Raw genomic sequence first — 20,310 nt, 5'->3', positions numbered from 1 at the left:
CTGAATCACGCGCACCGGGACAGCAGGTGTTAGTCTGCTCTCCCGCGGACTTTACTGAATCGGCCTGATAGTAATGAAGGCAGAAAAAGATCAAAATGATCCATCTAGTTTGCCCAGCAAGCTTCCCAAGGTAGTAATTGCCACTCCGGCTTTATTTATTCCCATCCTCTAGCCTTTTAGGGATCCACAGTGTTTATCCCACGCCCCTTTGAAATCCTTCACAGTTTTATTTAGTCTTCACCACTTTCTCCGGAAGGGCATTCCAGGCATCCACCACCCTCTCTGACAAGAAATATTTCCTGACATTGGTTCTAAGTCTTCCTCCCTGGAGATTCAAATCGTGACCCCTAGTTCTACTAAATTGTTTCCAATGGGAAAGGTTTGTTGACAACCATGGATCATTAATACCTTTCAAGTATCTAAAGGTCTGTATCATATCACCCTTGCTCCTCCTCTTCTCCAGGATATACATATTCAGGTTCTTCAACCTCTCCTTATAAGTCATTCGATGGAGACCACCCACCATTTTGGTCACCCTTCTCTGAACCGCCTCCATCCTGTCTCTGTCTCCTTTGAGATATGGTCTCCAGAACTGAACACAATACTCCAGATGAGGCCTCACCAAGGACCTAATACAAGGGGATACTTCCCTTTCCTTACTAGATAAGAACATGCCATGCTGGGTCAGACCAAGGGTCCATCAAGCCCAGCACCCTGTTTCCAACAGAGGCCAAACCAGGCCACAAGAACCTGGCAATTACCCAAACACTAAGAAGATCCCATGCTACTGATGCAATTAATAGCAGTGGCTATTCCCTAAGTAAACTTGATTAATAGCCGCTAATGGACTTCTCCTCCAAGAACTTATCCAAACCTTTTTTGAACCCAGCTACATTAACTGCACTAACCACATCCTCTGGCAACAAATTCCAGAGCTTTATTGTGCATTGAGTGATATTCTTCTCTCTATGCTGCCCAGTATTCTTCTGGCTTTGGCCATTGCGGTGTCACACTTCTTCGTCGACTTCAGGTTGTTAGACACTATCACCCCCAAGGTCTCTCTCTCCTGCTCCGTGCACATCAGCCCTTCACCCCCCAAACGCATATAGTTCTTTTGGATTACCATGCCCCAGATGCATGACTCTGCATTTCTTGGCACTGAATCCCAGCTGCCATATGTTATACCACTCTTCCAGCTTCCTTAAATCCTGTCTCATTCTCTGTACTCCTTCCGGCATGTCCACTCTGTTGTAGATCTTAGTATCATCCGCAAATAGACAAACTTTACCTTCTAACCCTTCTGCAATGTCACTCACGAAGATGTTGAACAGAACCGGTCCCAATACCGATCCCTGTGGCACTCCACTCAACACCATTCTCTCTTCAGAGTGGGTTCCATTTACCATCACCCGTTGTCTTCTGTCAACCAGTTTGTAATCCACGCCAACATCTTGGAGCTGACTCCCAAGCTTCTCATTTTGTTGATGAGTTGTGTGGGACCGTATCAAAAGCTTTACTAAAATCCAAGTAAATTACATTGAGTGCTCTTTCCTGATCCAGTTTTTTTAGTCACCCTTAAGGATCTCGTGCACTGGGACCACTACGATGTCCTTAGGGGGCTCCACGAACTGGAAGATCTCAAGAATTTTGTGCCTCGCATCCTCCTCAGATAACTGAAATGGGATGGCTTCCGCCATCATCCTCACAAAAACCTGCAAAGGTCAAGTCCTCCAGCGGAGACTTCCCTTGCTCCTCTGGAGAAGAGTGATGGGAGACTGTCAGAGCCCTGATCGGAGACTCCGAAGCATCACTCCCCCAGGGGTCATAGGGTTCCTCATTTTCACTGTAGGTTTTCGGTCTTCGTCCAGAGGTGCAGGCACTGGTAAAACTGGTTGTGAGCGGATACTGAAGATAAGTGTGTGATTTCTGTGCTCTGATAAATGTGTTCAAATAAGATAGATCTATATATGACCCGGGTAGGGACCTTCATGGACTGTGACTGTTTTTAGGAAAAAAAAGTCAAACAAAAGTAAAACGTTTTGATAAATGAATAAAGTAAAAGTGGACTCGAGGGGAATACCGCTTGTCTACATTTTTAAGCTGAGCTCATGAAGGTTCTACATATATATTTTCAATAAATATTAAATATTTATACTGAGGAATTTTTTGTGGTGTTTTGGAATCTTCATGATTTCCTCAGATTTCTGAGATATAGGGGCTTTTTGTAAAACTGGTAAAACTGGACCTGGGACTGCAGGCCTCGGCGACTCTGCCGGCTTAGATGGAGCTTCCTCCGCAGAGGAACAAGCAACAACCACCATAATCGGTAGGTGCCTCGCTGGGCACAGATGCTTCCCCGGGAACAGACTCCAGCTGGATTGGTAATGCACCAATTAGCACATTGAGCTTCTCCAGCAGTGGTTTGAGGACAGGCAGCACCTGATCAGGTGCTGATGCCGCATGACTGAAGCCCGCAGCACCCACTCCACCACCAGCTGGACTTGCTGCTCTAGCTCCTCTTCAAACATTGATAATGCCAACACAGACTGGGAGGAAGGAGGGGTGGCCAGATCTTCAGACTCACAAGGCAGATCGGTGACTGGCATCAGGACTGGCTGGAGTGAAGGCTTTCAAAACTGTTGAAAACTTGGCTATTTACACAGGCTTACTATTAGCTTTTTTGGGACTTTGAACATTTACTAGTATGATTCATTTTCCTGATTATGGACTATTGTGGTACCCCTGTGAATTTTTATGACCAGATGTCAATTGTTTTGTGATTGTCTTCAATTGTATTTTTTGAGATTGTTTTATTTGTACATTGTCAAGAGTATTGATATAGGCGATTCATAAATCCCAATAAAGACAGACTGGTGGAGACCATCACGGACCCCTGGCACCGATGGAGGATGTTTCAGGGGCATCACAGCCTGAGCCTTACATCCCTGAGCCTAGCGCAGATGCTTCTTTGGCTTCCCTTGATGCTCAGCCTGGACCTTCCCTGGTGCTGAGGCCAATGACGAGGAACCGGACATCTTCGGCCTAGAAGAGGTAAAACGATAGTCTGTCTCTGCGTTACCTGCCGACGGCCCTGCTGATGTTGATGGCACAGTGTGCACTGGTACTGCTTCCAGATCCATCGATGCCGATGACTTCGACCCGAAGAGATGCTCCATCTTGTCGAGTCAAAGCAGACATCCCTTCGGGGTCATCTTGGTGTAAAAGTGGCAACCTGGACATCATATGATGCCCCCAGACAGAGGACACACATCTTATGCAGATCAGTGATGGACATGGTCCTCGGGCACAATGGGGGCATTGCCTAAAACCAGATGTGGCCATGTCGGGATGAAATAAAAAGTATGCAAATCAAAAAGATGGCAGTAGGCGTCAACAGCCGGTGGGCACCTAGGCACCATCATCATGGGGTATAGACTGTGAAAGGAACCAGAACTGCTGAAAATCCTGACTAGTAACACTAAGGGGAGGCACCAAGAAGGACCTGGCGATGGAACCACGAGAGAAAAACCACAAAAAACACGAGAAAAAGGACAGATGTTTTCCACAAGGCCAAAAACAGCCAGAAGTGAGCTTGCTTACACTGCAAGGCTTCAGCTTTGCAGAAAGACTGGAGATGGACCCCATGTGGTAAAGGGCAAACTCAGTGTGCCTAGTCAAAGTTTTAGAAACTTTAAAGTTTTCCCACATCAGGGCTCCATCTGTTGTCACCCATGCACGAGGACTACCATATCCTGCTTACCCTTGGAGAATGTCCTTTCTTTGAGTCCAGTCAGACCATTCCAAATGCAAAGGTTATGGCTCCCCAGCCAGCAGATGGACACAGAACACGTTTGCATCATGGGCCCCTATAAGGGGTGAAGTCAGCACTCACCCTGTCAGTATTCCCTTTAACAAGCTAAGGCAGCAACAACCTCCTCACATCCTTAGAACCAGCAGGCTTCCAGGAAACCAGCATTTAGATAAATTAGACTAGAAAAATCTTCAGAACATTCAAAAGATAGTCAGTTTCTGAGTATAGTACAGGACCCTATAAGGGGTGAAATTAACAAACCTGTTCTGTCTCCATCTGCTGGCTGGGCAGCATAATCAATGTTCCCTCCAAGGAGTGACTAGGTGTGTGCACATTTTTTTCACAAGTAAATTTTTTTAAACAAGTTTTGAGCACCAGTATTATCATTTCATTTCTGTATATAGCGCAAAGAAAAAAATTGCATAATTTAGTGTAATACATGTTAATCATCAAAAAATTAAGGATAAATAAGCATGTAAGCGACCATGTAAAACCTGTGAGCGATGCTCTGAAATGTATGAGTGATCACTTGCGTGCTCAGCTTAGATTAGTCCTTGATTCTGGACCAATCTGGTTTTTCTACACAGCCCACCAACCCCATCCCCAGTGCAGTCAAGAGCTACTCTGTATGTTAAAATAATGAATTTGCCCACTGCTGTCCTTGAAGCTCACAAGCTCTTGTTTTCAGGGTAACAAATATGCAATTTCTTGATCTCTGACCAAATCTTCCATTGACATTCATTGTACAAATGCAAAAAACCAGACCCAATTGCTGCTCTTGAAAATAGAGATTAACCAACCCTAAGATTGTCAACTGGTTCCGTTTTTCATATCAAGCTGACCCAGTCTTAGTTTTTCTTATAATGCTACTTCTTTGGTAAATGAGACCAATGCAAATATGCTAAACAGAAAAAGCACAAGAATTAGTTTCCAGGCAAATCTCAATATTTTTCTTTTTTTCTTTGTAAATAAAACCCAAGTTCCCCAAGTAGTCCCAAAACTGAAGTGGAACAGGAACGTTCCAAACCTGACCCCTTCTCTCATTTCCCATCCCACCTACAATGAATGGCAGAAGCTCCAATGGAAACCAGACGCGAGACAGCAAGTTCTTCCTTCCATGATGGCAAGTCCTGAACTCCCAGTACAATGCAAGGTTTGGATCTATGGCTTTGTAACTATCTCCGGTTCCAGTACTGGGCAATGCTCAGTTTAGTTTTATACAGATTTCTGTTGAAATTAGCATCAGGCCTCTTATCCCCCCCAACCAGCAGAAGGTCACATTCCCAGCCCCATTAAGAGACAGAGGTCACACTCAGCACAACACCCACTCGGGTATCGGACCCATGCTGGCACTCACCATTAAAAAACTATAAATCTCCACTGAAGATGTAACAAGACAAAATGTCTTTATATATCTGATGGCGGATAAAATTGATAAATCTATAAACATTTAAAAACATTTACTGGAGAAATTACTTATCTGATAATTTTGATTTCCTTAGGGCATCTTTAAGAGATCTGCCATGGGGGTCGCATCTCCTGACCCAATTCCGCGGGCATAGTTGTCTTCTGGCCGCCACCACTGAGGTCACTCCTCTGGCCAAAGTACGGACTAGGCCTGAGCCCGCGTCTGCTAAAAAGGTGGTGGCGGGTTCCATAACCGCTCTTGAATTCGCCCCCAAGTCATCTACCTCCCAAGAAGAGCAGGCATGAACCAGCTACCAGGGCACAAGAAGCAATCTAAAATCATTGCTATTGCATCAAAGGCCTGTTTGTGGATGGACTCCATCCACCTACCATGTGCATCATTTAAGGCTGCTTCTCCCTCCACTGGATCAGTTGTTCACTTAGAGACTGCACAGACCAGCACATCCACTTTAGGGAAACGCAAACACTCTCTTGCTGCCAGATCCAGTGGCTATAGAGCTTCTATCGCTTGACCACCTTTAAAACTTGCTTCTGGGGCATCCCATTCCAGGTCAATCAACTCTTGGATGGCGTCCAGTACTGGAAAGTAGCAAGAGGCTTTCCATAGGGAAATCAGAATGGGATTCTGCTTTGGTTCCGTCACAGCCTGCACTAGGAACTCCCAGCATGTTCAGGGTCTGGGAAACCAGGGCCAGCAATGGAAAATGTAACATGGTCAGATATGGTTCTAAACCAGGGGGGGGGGGGGGGGATTTCCCCATCTTCCAAGGAATCTAGATCCTTTTCTTCATCCGTGCTGTCTGAGTCCCTTGGTGAGTCTAGGCATGCCTCGAGGTCTGCTGATAGGACTGAGAGAGGGAGGGCTTAGCGGCTGCGATTCCATCCATCAGGGGCAAATGAGGTAGCAGACCACGCCTGAGGTACTGGGGTAGGTGCCACTAAATTTCCTTCTCCCATGGATGACCCAGTCCCGGGGGTTACTCAGATCTGGGGTTCTTCCCATTAAGGCTGCGGCTGACCCATCCTCCAAATGGGAGGCCCAGGCTTAGCAAATTCCGGGGAGACCAACTCTCCCTGGGCTTCCTCATAGTGCTGACAAGCAAGAATCCCGGTCAGAGTGTGCAGCCCTAATATGACAAGCAGTGCAGAGAGAAAGGCACTTATGTTTCTTTGCTGCCGGAGCCATTGGAGACGGTAACTGTGTGTCAGACAGCTCGTGCTTAAAGTTTATGCAGATTTCGGGCGCCTACAAAGGCTGCGAGGTGCACGCATAGCTTTACTTGTATTCTGCGCCTAGTAAGTTGTGCGCATTATGTACTCGTGAGACGTTATGCCCACAGCCAGTGCATGGTATTATATGCCCTGCATGTACTGATGCTCTATAGTGGCCATTACAGGCACAAAAATGTGCGCAAGATGGCACCACCACGGCCTACCACGCTGTGTGCCGACCAAGCCTAAAGTGGGGCCTAGCCCACCGGGGGGGGGGGCGCTCAATCCGCTTGGAAGCCCACTTCCCCCAACTGGATCGAGAACATCTGTAAGGCATGCTGAGCAAGGAGACCAGAGGAAGTCTTACCGAAATCCCGCCAATGTCTCTGAATCAGGAGGAATATTTATTTAACGCTTACCTGGGATCAGTGCTTACTGGCTGAGTACAGAGACTGACTCCGGCTGCAAGGGAGGGGGGGGGGCCTTTGGCCATCACGCCACACAACTTCCTGCACCCACTGCCTTTCAGCTGATTCAGCAGCAAAGTCTAACCCGTGAACTAGCTACTGGACCGAGGCACACCTCTGAGGGATCTCGGAAATCACCTCAGGAATTCCCAACTGTGGGAGAGACGTTTAGGTATCACCGCGGGAGAGCAGGCTCAATCTTTTCTCCAATTTCAAAGTAGAATTTTTTCTTCCAAGAGGTACAGCAGTCCCCATAGGAAAAGCAATTCCATATCTGCTGGAGAGAGAGAAATTCTGAAGGGCTGAGTTCACTGCAGGGGTTTATCTAGGGTGATGTCCGCTTTGAAACCTGACTCAGTCTCCATCTGCTGGCAGGGGAGCATAAACCCACTGGTCTTGAGTCTATTTGGCAAAACGCTAGGAAATAGTGGAGTTTACCAGTGGAAGTTCATCACAAAGAGAATATAAGTTGTTGTATTTTTCACTCATTTTAGTTTATATGCTGTTTTTTGCAAAAAAAATTGATATATACAAATTCTTTGGTCTTTCAGAGATCAGGAAGGTGGATGGTTTGTGGATTATAAACATCCTAGGCCTCTGTAACAGAGTATCTATTTTGAGCCTGATATTAAACTACCATTTCCTCCTATTAAATATTTGATAAACATTTTTGAAAAATATTTTTCATAAAACATTTTGGTGTTAGTTAAAAACCTTTGGAGATAATTGTAGTCCATTTCTTGTGTTGACAGAGGGTGTTCCTTTGCAATTTTGGCACTCACCATTAAGGCATCGCCGGCGATACTTGTGGTAGACATGCTGCGTGAAGCCATTTTCCTTCAGCAGTTCATGGGAGGGGTGCTGGAACTTTGGCAGAGACTGAGGGGTGCAGCCATAGTTGCTGAGTGCCAGCGTACTCTCTGAAGGGCTTGCATTTGAGCTGTAAATGGAAGGGATGAGTGAGGCAGACTAATGTAACAATGCCCCTCCTAGCCTTTTTACCATAGACATACAATTCCTACACACTTTTGCATTTATTAATGAGGACAGTGGGAAACATCAATAGCCATTAATTACCTTCCTCCCCACAAGACATACATCATCTCCTCTTATGTATGTTTGTCCTCCCTTCTCTCCCAAGACACACGCCCCATCCCTCCCTCAAATATCCCTTCCTCTCACTTCCCCAGAGACTATCAGGCCTGCCTCTGTTCTCCTCTTTACCTGATGGAAGTAGTGCGGGGTCTGTGCTCACGAGAATCCATCACCCAACCCACGTGACACTCCAAAGGAGGGTTTGAGCTGTGCCGGGTCTTCCTCTTCCGAGGCGTCTGCATACCGCAGAAAGTCAGTGTTAATTCACATTCCCTTCGTGCTTTGCAAATCTCTGAAAGTGCTCCAGGAGCCAGAGCTTGTGTATCCTCAACAATCCACTCTTATAAGTTCAAGACTTAAAAACAGGCTCAAACTCCCCCTCTCCCCAGCTTATTTTTCATACTACTTATCTGCTAATACACCAACACACTCCTAGCAAGGAAAAGAAATAAATCTAAATAGCATATTAAAATCAAGACAAATACACACAAAATGGGAAAAACAAAGAGCAGACTTAAAGGAAAATTGGTTCTTACCTGCAAATTTTCATTCCTGTACCACCACAGATCAGTCCAGACTCCTGGGTTTTACCTCCCTGCCAGCAGATGGAGACAAAGAAAGTTTCACAGGCATCGTGCCTCATAACCTGGTGTGCTACCTGCATCTCCTCAGTATTTATTGATACTTAAGCAGAAATATAAGACTAAGAACCTTAAGAACGAGTAACACTAAAAACTTCCCCCAGAAAGAGCAGAGGACAAGGAAAATTTGTATTATATGCAAAGAACTCCTTAAAAGTATTATTGAGCAAACTGAGCCATTCTTCAGAAGAAATCAGAAAGAAAGAATATAGATCGAGCAGACTCTCCAGAAAGAGACTCCTACTTCCCAGAGAACAGACTCTGGACTGATCTATGGTACTATAGGAACAAAACTTTGCAGGTAAGAACCAAAAATTTTCCTTTCCCTGTATGTTTCCAGATCAGTCCAGACTTCTGGGATGTACCCATGCTTCCTTAACCTGGGTGGGACTGTGAGAGTCCCGCTCGAAGAATACTCCCACCGAAATTGTCGACATCCGGAGCACGGCCGTCTAAGTGGTAGTGTCTGGCAAAGGTATGCAACGACTTCCCTGAAAATCTCTTGCAATGAAACCAGTTGGCATTCAGCCCAGGAGGCTGCTTGGGAACGGGTAGAATGAGCCCTTAACCCCGACAGGGCGGCTGCTACAGATATACGTGGAACCAATAGCCTGTTTCATCCAACGCGACTGATGCCTTCTGACCCTTCTTTCCCCACTCCAAAGGACAAAAAGATGATCCGACAATCGGAAATTGTTACAGTATTTGGAGGTCACCAACAAGGCCCTTCTAACATCTAGGCACCTCAACTCCTTTGTATGAGGCACAATCTCTAAATTTTATTTTTTTTAGTTTAGATTTATATTCCACTTTTGCACTTTTTTTTTCCAGCACTTCAAATTCGTAAAGGCCGGAAGATCCACGGATTGACTCAGTGAAAGGTAGAAACTACCTTTGGCAGAAAAGACAGGATCGTCCTTAGAGAGATTCCTGAATCCGAAATTCGAAAAAACAGCTCTCTGCATGACCATGCTTGAAGTTCAGCCACCCCCTCCTGGTTGAACAAATCACAACCAACAAACCCACCTTTAAAGTCAGATCTTTTATAGTGGCCCTCTTGAGGACCAAGTTAAGGCTCCAAGAAAGACACTCCTGATGAACAGGGGAGTCACAAGTGCTTCGCCCCTCAGAGGAAACGCACTACATCCGGATGCACGGCCAAAGATATACCATGAGTCTCTTCCTGTAAGCAACTCAAGGCTGACACTTGTACCCTCAGGGAACTAAAGGACAAACCTTTTATGAGGCCTCTCTGCAAAAAGGCCAAAACCTGTGCCACCAACACTCAGTGATGATCAACCCCCTGCTCCATACACCAAGACTTGAAGACTCTCCAAACCTGAACATATGCCAAGGAAGTAGAGGTTTTACGGGCCCATAGTAGAGTAGAAACATCCTCTGGATAGCCTTTTTTTTCCTTAATTTCCTCCTTTCAAAAGCCAAGCCACCAGACAAAAATATGGGGTCCTGATGCAGAAGATTCGGTAGATGACTGAGCCTCAGAGGCCTGTCTACTGCTAGATTGACCAGATCTGCAAAACAAGGCCAGCGCGGCCACTCAGGAGCCACGAGGATCACTTTCCTGGATACACCTCTATCCTCCTGACAACCTTACCCACCAGAGGCCATGGAGGGAATACGTAGAGCAGAACATTGTGCAGCCAAGGCAGTACAAGGGCATCGACCCCTAAAACGCGGTGCTTTGGCATTATTCCAAGTTGCCATCAGATCCATATGAGGTGTGCCCCATCTGTAAGAAATAAGGCCTATGGCATTGTCCGTCAGCTCCCATTCCCCGGGATACAAATGCTGCTCGCTGAGAAAGTTTGCTTGCACATTGTCAGAGCCCACTATGTGAGATGCTGCTAACAAGGCCAAATGCTGCTCTGTCCAGGCCATCAGCATCTCTGCTTCCAGAGCTACGGGTCAACGCTTGGTTCCTCCTTGAAGGTTAATGTAAGCAACAGTCATGACATTGTCTGATAAGACTGACTGCCTGGGTGCGCAGAATGGAAAGACCGCACCGCCCTTGTCTCTAGGCGATTGATTGACCAAGTCGATTCCTCCACTGACCACAGGCCCTGAACCAACTGGGCCTGACACACAGCTCCCCAGCCGCAGAGACTGGCATCAGTTGTCATCACTACCCATTGAGGCACTTCGAGTTCCATCCAGTGCTCCAGATGGTCCCCACCAAGCCAGCAAAGACTGGACTTGGAGGTGTCTAAGTGGCAGCGGAAGATGAAACTGTTCCAACAGCTGATCCCAGTGGGATAGCAACGCCTTCTGTAGAGGTCACATATGCGAAAATCCACACAGGACAAGCTCCAAGGTTGATGCCATGGATCCAAGGACCCGCAAGTAATCCCTGACCCTGGGCACTCGAGTGTCAAATAGGTTTTGAACTTGCGCTTAAAGCTTGACAATCCGCTCTTCTGTGAGAAAAACCTTGCCCATATGGGTATCTAAGCACATGCCTAAGAACTCCAGAATCTGAGAAGGAGAAAGGTGGTTGTTGGCCAGGTTCACCACCCAGCCCAGGGATCTCAGGCAGTGAAACATCACCTGCACAGATTGCCTGCAAAGATCCTCTGATTTTGCTCAAATGAGCCAGTTATCCAGGTATGGGTGAGCCAGCACCCCCCTCCTTTCTGAGGGCTGCTGCTACCACCACCATTATCTTGGTGAAAGTTAATGGAGCGGTGGCTAGACCGAATGGAAGAGTGCAAAACTGAAAATGTTGTCTGAGGATCATGAACCTGAGATACTTCTGATGATCCTGGCAGATCCCTATGTGGAGATACGCTTCCATTAAGTCCAGTGAAGCCAAGAACTCCTCGCTTCGCATTGCTGCTATAACCAACCTGAGAGAGTCTCCATCCGAAAATTCATCATCCAACCAAACTGCCTCACCACCTCTTAAACCCTTACTGTTACATGGCTAAAACATCAATTTGCATTTGCTATAACCCCTAGCCAACAAGATACAATTGACACTCAACATGATAGAGTTAAAAGATTACAATCAAATACATAATTGCAACCTTATTCGATGCTACTGTATATATTTGCAAGGTTACAATGTTTTGAGAAAATACTGTTAGGAATAATATTACAATATAAAGTTATTACCTCGTTTATAAGTTTACAATAGAGACTACACTGTTAAATTAATAATGTTACAATGTAAAGATAATATGACCCGTTGTCATACTATCACACAAGTTCCCATGTAAACCGATGTGATATCCACAGCTGAATGTCGGTATAAAAAGGGCAAATAAATAAAATGAGGGACCCTTTTTTTTTTTTTAAATCTAGTATGGGACGAAATGTTCCTTCCTTCTTTGGTACCACAAAATAAATTGAACGATCTATCCCCTGCTCCTCCCAGGGGACGAGAACAATGGCTCCCAGCATCCTCAGCCTCTGAATGGTCTGAACGACGAGCTTCTTTGCTGGGGAAACGCAAGGAGATACCATAAATGGGTTTCTTAGCGGCCGAGTAAATTCTAACATGTACCCTTATCCTATCACACTTAGAACCTACTGGTCCGACGTGATCTTGACCCATTCCTCATAAAGAGTCAACTGACCCCCGATGGCAGGAACAGAGGAGTGGGCCCATCTGCCCTTTATTGTGTAGATTTGACTCTGCTAGGCCCTTGGCCAGAGCCATCGCAGTTTGCTCTACGCCACGAAAGGATTGGGGCCAAGACCTCCGAGGCCTGCGCCCGGAACTCTGTTCTGACGGAACCACCTTCAGTTACGAAACCAAGAGTGAACCGGTAGAAATCTTGTCTTCAGGGAGCTTATGTACCTTATCTCCGAGCTGCTTTATCAGCTGCTCCAGGTCCTCCCCAAACAGTAGTTTGCCCTTAAAAGGGAGCGCTCCAAGCTGAGCCTTCAACAAAACATCCGCCAACCAGTTTTGCACCACAAAAGTCTCCTAGCCGAGACCACAGATGCCATTGTCTGGGAAGAGAATAAGATCGTATAAAGCATCAGCCCCATAAGCTACCACTGCCTCTAAGCGTTCCGCTTGCTCAGACTCCTGGGGTGAGAGATCCCTGGCACTCTGCAACTGCTGCACCCATCTGAGGCTTGCACTAAGCATAAAACTGCTGCACACTGCCGCCCAGATACCTAGAGCAAAAATTTCAAAAATCTTCTTAAGGTGCACTTCGAGCTTCCTATCCTGAAGACCTTTTAAGGCCGCCGCTCCTGCTACTGGTATGGCTCTTCTGTATCAGTGGTTACCGTTTGGTAACCACTGATACAGAAGCATCCACTTTAAGTACCCTTAAAAGCTCCAGAGTTTCTTCAGGCAAGGGATAAAGCTTGTCCATGGCTCTACTGACTTTGAGCACTGTTTCAGGAGTATTCCACCCCCACCTATCAGCTGCTTAACCATGCTATGGAAAGGGAAGTCCTGGCTGGGCCCTGCAAACCTGCCATGACTGGGTCCACCATAATCTGGTTTGGCTCTTCTTGTGGATCCGCTATTCCTAATTCTGCTGGGAAATGCGGGATCAAAGGAACCAGCTCTTCCTGTTGGAATAAGCACACCACCTTTGGATCATCCCTTTCCACAGGTAGCAGAGGCTGTTCAGAAATTCTCGCTGTAGGCGAGGGAGCTGGGACCACCAGCTATCACCCCCGGTGCCCAGAAGGAGCAAATTTGATTTAGATTTTATTCATTTATGAATCGAGTAACACATGGGGTCTAGGCAAAGTACAATAAAAACACACATAATATAACAAAATACAATACATTAAAATAAAAAGTTAACAGCAAATAAAACATCAAAATTTCAATATAAGAAAATTTATACCTATCTTTTAAGTTAACTAATATAAGAAAATTTATACCTATCTTTTAAGTTAACTAAAACAGTAAATAAAACAATAAATAAAAATAAGCAAGACTGAACAGAAGTTTAATTAACTTTCTGAAACTCTTGATAGAATGATTGCCTGATTTCAATAGGAAAAGAGTTCCAAAGCATAGGACCCACAACTGAAAAGGCGCATTCGAGTGACGTGGAGATATGTCCAACAGGCCACGTTGGTAAGAACGCAGAGATCGTGTAGGCTGATAGAATTGGAGCAAGGCATTAGCCCAGGCAGTAGATTCGTTTTGGAGTTTGAAAATAATCGCAACTTTGTATTTTCTCCTCTCATGAATGGAAAGCCAGTGTAACTAACAGGGTAGAGATGTGATCATACTGTTTCAGACCATAAAGCAAGCAAGCTGCAGTATTAAGTAGCAATTGTAAAGAGAATTGCAGGGGGTTCCCAACCCCTGCTCGTCCTCAACCTACCACCATGGGGGATAGTCCCAACCAGGACCTGACAATCCCCTAGAAGGATAAAAGTTCTCTCCCTTTCTTTTTTCCTTCTTGGGTTCAGAGCCACAGATTTTGCACCACATCCATCTACTGGAAACTGAAATACTGAGATGCAGGTGGCACACCGGGTTTCTCTATCTCCACCTGCTGAAGGGAGGCAAAACCCAGGAGTCAGTGCAGCTGCTTATCTGTAACAGGTATTCTCCTAGGACAGCAGGATGTTAGTCCTCACATGTGGGTGACATCATCCGATGGAGCCCGGCACAGAAAATTTTTGTCAAAGTTTCTAGAAGCTTTGACCAGCACACTGAGCATGCCCAACATGCTGCTATCAGCATGCCCACGCGAGGTCCCCCTTCAGTCTCTTCTTTTCCGCTGTGCAGTTGCCTCGCAGTTCGTGGTTCTCTTAATTCTCTTCTTTTTCTCGACAGTTTGAGTTTTGTCCCAAATTCCTCGTCAGGTCCCCCTTCACGGTCGGTACTTCCTAAGTGCGGTAGGTTTCCTCCAACTTTGCGGTCGATCCCTGTCTCTTCACTGTACAGTGACCGCTGGTCATTGACAGCACACTGCGTGTTTTTCATGGCGACCGGTTTTCGTTGGTGCCCCCAGTGCATCATGCGTCCATCACGGATTCGCATGATGTTTGCATCCTCTGCCTGGGGGCTTTGCATGACATTCGTGGGTGCCATCTGTGTGATCGGAAGACCCCCAAAGGGCATTGGGCATGCCTCAATAAAATGGAGAAGCTTTTCAGAGCCCCAAGGTCTGCTCCTTCTGCTCGTGTCAGCCCCATCGACGCCAAGGGACCGTGGGGAGCTTCTTGGCCCGCTTCCCCTGGCCGTTTCTCTCGCAGTACCTCTAATAATCGCAGGGATGGCGATAGGTCTTCGATGGTTTCACCGCTCTCCTGGACATCAAGATCTTCTGCTTCCTCGGTGCCGGGGAAAGACCAGACCAAGCACACAAAGGAGATCCTGCAAATGGTTCTGGTGCGGCACCGGCAGCCGCCGGGCCGCCAAAGAGACACCCATCCTGCTTGTCCTAGGAGAATGGACTGATCTGGGGTACATACAGGGAAACACAAATGCAAGCAAAGCATCAGAATAAAAAAAATTCAGAGAACAGAAGCAAAAAGCCAAAGGCTTTTGCTTTTTTTTTTATTTCATTCTTGTTAGATAAAATAAAATAAAGACCTTGAGATTTTCCCTTCTGTTTTCGGAATTTCACCACCGATTTTACCTGTACTGTTTTAGTTTTTTTTTTAAACTGGTTGCAACCTGCTTCAAGCACTTTGTGATAGTTGTGAAATGGAGGCAAAAAGGTTTACCCTGGTGGTTCTCAACCCAGAAGTACAAGCACAACCAAACTCCTCCTCAATACATCTGGTGTTCCGGAACAAAAAAACATGTATACTAACTTGGGTCAGATATCAGAGATACATGAACATCCTGTAAATCAGATTTATTACATAGATCTCTAGAACCAGGCTGAGAACCCCTAAGGCTGAGTAACAAGAAACAGATCTACTGTTTGGGTCATAAGTACATGGTAGATCCCAAACTGGTCACTGTCAGACAGGATGCAGGACTCAACAGACCATGGTCTGACCAGCATGGCATATTTTCTGTTCTTATGAGAAGGCAGAATGGAAGATGAGCAGCACTCAAGGGACCCACCTCACCCACCCGCCTTAGCTAACTCTGCTCAGGCCACCACAAATATCAAAATGGATAGGAAGGGGCACAGTCACACTGTTCCAAAGTATCAACAGAACTGCACCATCTCACCTTGGCATCTATCGTTCTTCCCTCCTTAACCACTGGATAAAACCTGGGCGTCAGGGTTGGGTCTTTTAACCGTGGGGTGCGTGGGGTCCTGGGGGTTCTGGCGTTGCGATAATTAGGTGATTCGGGAACAGTCGTCGGCAAGGAACGAGCGATGGCTGATGGCTCAGGGGCTCCGAACAGTTTATTGGCCAAAGCATCTGTGGGGACTACAAAGAGAGAAGCTCAAAATGCATCCCCACACATACACAGGCACACAGATTCTTAAAGAGCAACTGAGCAGTGAAGTTAACTGGTTAACTTTGTCCATCTATTCGGTCACAGGTAACTGGCTAAAGCAGTGGAATATCCAGGACTTTGTGCAGTTGCACTTAGTCAATATTCACAGGCTAAATACATTCGTCTAACTAGCTAAATATGAAAAGCATGCCTTGGCCACATCCCAACCCAACCCTTTTGTCCAACTAGATCTGTGCACACAGCAATTTTGTGCTGACAGACTTTAGATGGATATGGGGCAGAGGGGAGTGGTTGCATGAGCAATTTTTTTAGCTACATTTGTGTAGTCCAAAGCTTAATTTAACTTCATAGATCTGAATATAAACTACACAGTACTCTTACATCAATGTCAGAGTGCATCAAATCATAGGTGACTTTTTTTTTTTTTTAATACACACACACACACGGTTGGTCTCAGATTCTGCATCTTGAAGATAGATACATTTGGGTTTAGCTAAGCACCTGTGCATGTCTTCAATAGCTTCCACCACCAAAATCTACTACTGCAGACCTGACTTCCCCAAGTAATAAGGCAAGGACTGAAATCAGGTTTCCAGCTGCTCTGGTTTAATGCTCAACATTCCTATGGTCCCACAACGAAGTAGCACTGCTCAGAGATGCATGGGACCATTCAATTCAGCATACCCCTAACTTAGTGCTTACACATGCTTCCCCCACCTCCATCTTGTAGTGCTCGCATCCAGATGGTACACATCCTAACGCTCAGACCACACACCCTCAACTTTGTACTGCTTACATGCAGATCATAACCTCATACCTTGAGGTGCTCACATACGGACAGCACAAGCCCTAATACGCAGACACCACACACCTGACCTTGCCGTGCTTATTTCATTCAACATACACCATAACTTTCAGACCACACACTCCTTTCTCTCACAAGCCTTCCATGCAGACAGTAAATTGTACCTTGCTGGAAACGGGGTGGACCGGGAGGTACTTCCTGGTTTGGATCAATGGGAGGTTCGGGGGTCAAAGTGTCAAACTGCTCTCTGCTGATCATGTTCACTTTTTTGAAGTTCTCGACTTCTTGCTGAAAGGAAATAATCCCACATACAAAATGACAAATGAGCTTCCTAATGTTTCCTTGGGGTTAAAACAGCGCTTCTCCCCTGATCTTAACATGATGTTGACCAATGCCAACCAATTTATTTCTTGCACAAAAAAAACAAAACAAAAACTTGCTGCAATCACCCAAAAAAGCAATACCTAAGGGTTAAGTAGTCCTCAAAATCCAGCCCACCTTCACGGATGTGGCCACTGAATTTTTCATGGACTAACAATGGGGGATGGGAATGGGTATCCCAATAAGGGCAACAACTCATTGTACAGGGTAACCCCTAGAAAGCCTCCTGACACTTTGCCTCCTCTCTCATAAGCTTGTTTGTCAGTGTGAATTTGCAGCTGACTCCAGCCAGATCATTCCTAGGAGAGACGCCGGCCACAGTCCTGTGATGCTGCTGGTTTACAGGATAGGAGGGAAAGGAGGAGCACGTGCCTTAACCTGATTGTGGGGGGTATGCTCCTTTTGGTGCCAGACTGTGCCCAAGAGGAAGGTATCCAAGGCAATTATAAAAGCCGCTATATTTTGGGGGGAATTCCCTATCCGTCCTTCCTCCCCCACCCCAGCTAACAAATAAAAGGCCAAAGAAAGCTATGCTGTAAACGAAGCCACAAGTGGGTACAATTGTAAGTGACAGTCCCAAGCAATGCCCTCATCAATATCTACAAGACTTTTTTTTTTTTTGCAACTTTCCCTATTCCCCACAGTTTTCCTTTGAACATTCAGGCCAGCAGGGCAAAGTACCGTATTTTTCACTCCATAAGACACACCTGACTATAAGACACACCTAGGATTCAGAGCGGGAAAATAAAAAAAAAAAAAAAAGTGCGCTAAACCGGCTCTGTTCCCGGGCGTCTGTGCGTCTTATGGAGCAAATTAGGGTAGGGCATAAAATGTTGTTGTCCCATTCCCCATCCCAACCCTTTAAATTTAACTACAACCCCCCACACTCCTGAACCCCCCCCCCCCACCCAAGACTTGCCAAAAGTCTCTGGTGGTCCAGCGGGGGTCCGGGAGCGATCTCCTGCACTCGGGTCATTGGCTGCCAGTATTCAAAATGGTGCCGATATCCTTTGCTCTTACTATGTCACAGGGGCTACCGGTGCCATTGGTCGACCCCCGTCACATGGTAGAAGCAATGGATGGCCGGCGCCATCTTGTGCTCCTACCATGTGACAGGGGCCGACCAATGGCACCGGTAGCCCGTGACATAGTAACAGCAAAGGCTATCGGTGCCATTTTAAACACTGGCAGCCGACGGCCCGAGTGCAGGAGATCGCTCTAGACCCTGCTGGACCGCCAGGATCTTTTGGCAAGTCTTGGGTGGGGGGGGGGGGGTTCAGGAGTGTGGGGGGTTGTAGTTAAATTTAAAGGGTTTGGGATGGGGAATGGGGACCAAAAAAAAAACAGTGGTTGTAGTTAAGGTTTTTTTTGTTTTTTTTTTTAATATTCGTTCCATAAAACGCACAGACATTTCCCCCCTACTTTTGGGGGGAAAAAAGTGCGTCTTATGGAGCAAAAATAGGTACTTTGTAATTGTTTGTACTTTCCCCTGCTTTGAAGCAAATGCAAAATACTGTGTTAAAAGTCAACAGCTTGATGTGAAAATGAAATCCCCATGCATGCTTTCCCTCCTCCAGCCCGGCCCTGAATGTAAAAGCATGCCCGCTTACCATCTTAAAGACATGTATTCAAAATTAATAGTCTTTTATAGACCAGTTTGCCTAAATCCTTTCTAAATACCCCGCCTCACATGTGAAGGCTATAATTTATTTATTGCGATTTTTATATTCCGCTTTTCGGCAAGTCAAAAGTGCACATCAAAGCGGATTACGTTCCGGTACTGTAGGTATTTCTCTACCCCCACAGGGCTTACAATTCTAATTTTGTACCTGAGGCAACGGAGGGTTAAGTGACTTGCCCAAGGTCCATTCTCACCTAGACGTATTATACAGCTTAAGCTACAAGTGTGAAATAGGCAAACCTCCCCCAGCTCCAATATCACATATCACTGCCAAGCCCAGGTATATTCTTATATCTAAAGATTTCAAAGCAGTTTCCCTTGGATCTCACCTTGATCTGGGAGTATTCTGGCTCAAACTGCTCAGTCCATAGGTCCTGCTCATAGTAGTAGAGTCCGTCGTTGATGACCTTCGCCCATTCTGAGCTCATCTTGGCCCTGGAGGTGTGGTTGCCTGTCCGGTCTCCGCCAGGGTGTTTGCGCAGGTATGGTGGCGTCTGTGTCACAATCAGGATCTTGTTTACGTCGTGGTCGTCAATTTCATAGTCCGAGTCCTCATCTGACCAGTCGGTAAAGGTGTTCTTGCGTCCATCCATTTGCTCCATCTCCTCATCAAACATGAAGTCCAGCTCCTCTGGCTCATCCTGGTCCTTGGCGGGTTTCTGGAGCTGTGGGGACTTTGTCTCCTCCGGCTTCTAGAAACCAACCAGGTGAGAGAGTCTCTAGTGGAAGGTGACAAGAGCATGAGAGAAAGAAGAAAGGAAAGAGGGGCAAAAAGCAAAGAGAGAGAAAGAGACAGATGGAAAGGGAGAGAACTGGAAACAAGATACTGATTGATTTTACCAGGACAAAGCTTGGCCTAGGTGATATAAGAGTCTGAAAAAGCTATGTAGCATTCCAGCCTCAGCCACCGATACAGAGTGACTCCGGGTGTCTCATGTAAACCCCTGCCAAAACATATTTCTAAATAAGTGTTTTCATTTTTGGTTAAGAACAAAGTCTCACATTTCCAACAAAGGACCAAGCCACCCCAGCCACATCTATTACAAAGATCTATGGAGACCAGGTGGACTGGCTAAACACAGCTATTAAGCTACACGTTCCTCAGAGAAACCTGCGTTCCGCCAATAAAGGACTACTCACAATACCTTCAGTTTAATCAGGTGAGAGATAGAGCTCTCGCACTGGCAGGTCCGAAATTATGGAATATGCGTTAGAGCAGTGGTTCTCAACCTTTTTTCGGCCGGGACACACCTGACAGATGGTTCTCAAGTGCGTGACACACTGAACATGTGACTGTCACGGGACAAAATGTAAATATACATTCTGCATCCTCAGGAACCACGTCGACCCCCAAAAATGGGTGCAGAGCAGAACTAGGGCATTATCCGTACAGCTCACCATACAAAAAAAGATA

General features: G+C 46.1%; 1 protein-coding gene across 4 annotated transcripts in view; it reads right to left on the bottom strand.

Moving 5' to 3' along the window:
• LARP1 (La ribonucleoprotein domain family member 1) overlaps positions 1-20,310 on the bottom strand; it is a 144,027-nt gene that overhangs the window by 15,440 nt on the left and 108,277 nt on the right. For 3 of the 4 annotated variants that reach the window (XM_029584059.1, XM_029584061.1, XM_029584062.1), the window contains 5 exons: positions 19,226-19,588; positions 16,999-17,122; positions 15,793-15,998; positions 8,143-8,249; positions 7,701-7,858 (listed from right to left, as the gene is read on the bottom strand). In XM_029584059.1, the coding sequence (XP_029439919.1) occupies positions 7,701-7,858; positions 8,143-8,249; positions 15,793-15,998; positions 16,999-17,122; positions 19,226-19,588 (958 nt within the window). The remainder of the gene's footprint in view (positions 1-7,700; positions 7,859-8,142; positions 8,250-15,792; positions 15,999-16,998; positions 17,123-19,225; positions 19,589-20,310) is intronic. The other variant, XM_029584060.1, reaches the window with a different exon arrangement.

This window comes from Rhinatrema bivittatum, chromosome 18, assembly GCF_901001135.1.
Source record: "Rhinatrema bivittatum chromosome 18, aRhiBiv1.1, whole genome shotgun sequence".
Lineage (NCBI taxonomy): Eukaryota > Metazoa > Chordata > Amphibia > Gymnophiona > Rhinatrematidae > Rhinatrema > Rhinatrema bivittatum.
Note: the sequence above shows the minus strand (reverse complement) of the source record. Positions and strands in the feature narration are given on the sequence as shown.